Below are 876 nucleotides of genomic sequence, written 5' to 3' on the forward strand. Positions count from 1 at the left end.
ATTCTACAAATGGAATTAATGATAGAACGAGGCAGCCATGATAGAAAGCCTACTTGGCCGATAGGAAATCTTGGAACTCCAATCGAGTGATAACAGGCAGCTGATGCCTGTGATAACCGGCAGTAGGAATCTGTCCTGTTGTTGATAAGGATGCCTCTGGTGTTTCAATTTGACGTATGCCTCGCAAGCCTGACTGTATACCCGCACCGAGCAGACCTACACATCCAAGCCGCAAGCTCCAATGAGGTCATCACTAGAGAGGCACACGTCAACAAGATCCGCAACGCCTACGAGGGTATCGAGCTCACCTGCAGGTACGGCCACGACAGCTACGCCAAATATGATGGCGAATATGGATATGATGCATCCCGCAGTCGAGTAGTCCGATACGTGTGGGAATTCCCCCAACAATACGATAAGAGTGTGGTACATTGATAGAGGTATAGAGGAGTATCTAACCTAGCTAGTCTGATCTACGAGGCAAGGGAGAGGGCTTCACCTATTATAACATTGAGTAGGAGCTCCAAGGGTCTCAGGACAATACACCATACGTGGATTATCTTTCTCGAAGTAGTAATAGAGGCTACTGAAGACCAACCAGCAACTGAGACCGAGAAATCCTGAAATGGCCAAGTCTGGAAGGTAAGTGAAGGGGCATTTGACCTGTAGTAAGGAAAAGACGTTTCTGCTTGCTGAAGCTTCCTTTAAAGTCCCCGCCCCTGCATCAACTGGAATGTAGTTTTCACCTTCAACTGGAATACCATAATTATCATAGTCGTAGTACTCATCATCATCATTCGTTTGACAGAGAGTGGTATGAGAGTGCATATCCATTGTGAATGGATAACGTAAGCCAGCCAAATAGTGGTACTAAGA

At 46.3% G+C, this 876-nt stretch overlaps 1 protein-coding gene across 1 annotated transcript; it reads right to left on the reverse strand.

The window, feature by feature from the left end:
- Window positions 1–220: 220 nt before the first annotated feature.
- Pmar_PMAR018661 (hypothetical protein) lies at window positions 221–834 on the reverse strand (the record flags this gene model as incomplete). Its single annotated transcript, XM_002786310.1, has 2 exons — window positions 221–308; window positions 747–834. Coding segments are annotated over 2 exons (176 nt in total), but the record flags the coding sequence as incomplete, so codon positions are not given.
- Between the last annotated feature and the right edge of the window lie 42 nt (window positions 835–876).

This window comes from Perkinsus marinus (genome assembly GCF_000006405.1).
Source record: "Perkinsus marinus ATCC 50983 genomic scaffold scf_1104296931614, whole genome shotgun sequence".
Lineage (NCBI taxonomy): Eukaryota > Perkinsozoa > Perkinsida > Perkinsidae > Perkinsus > Perkinsus marinus.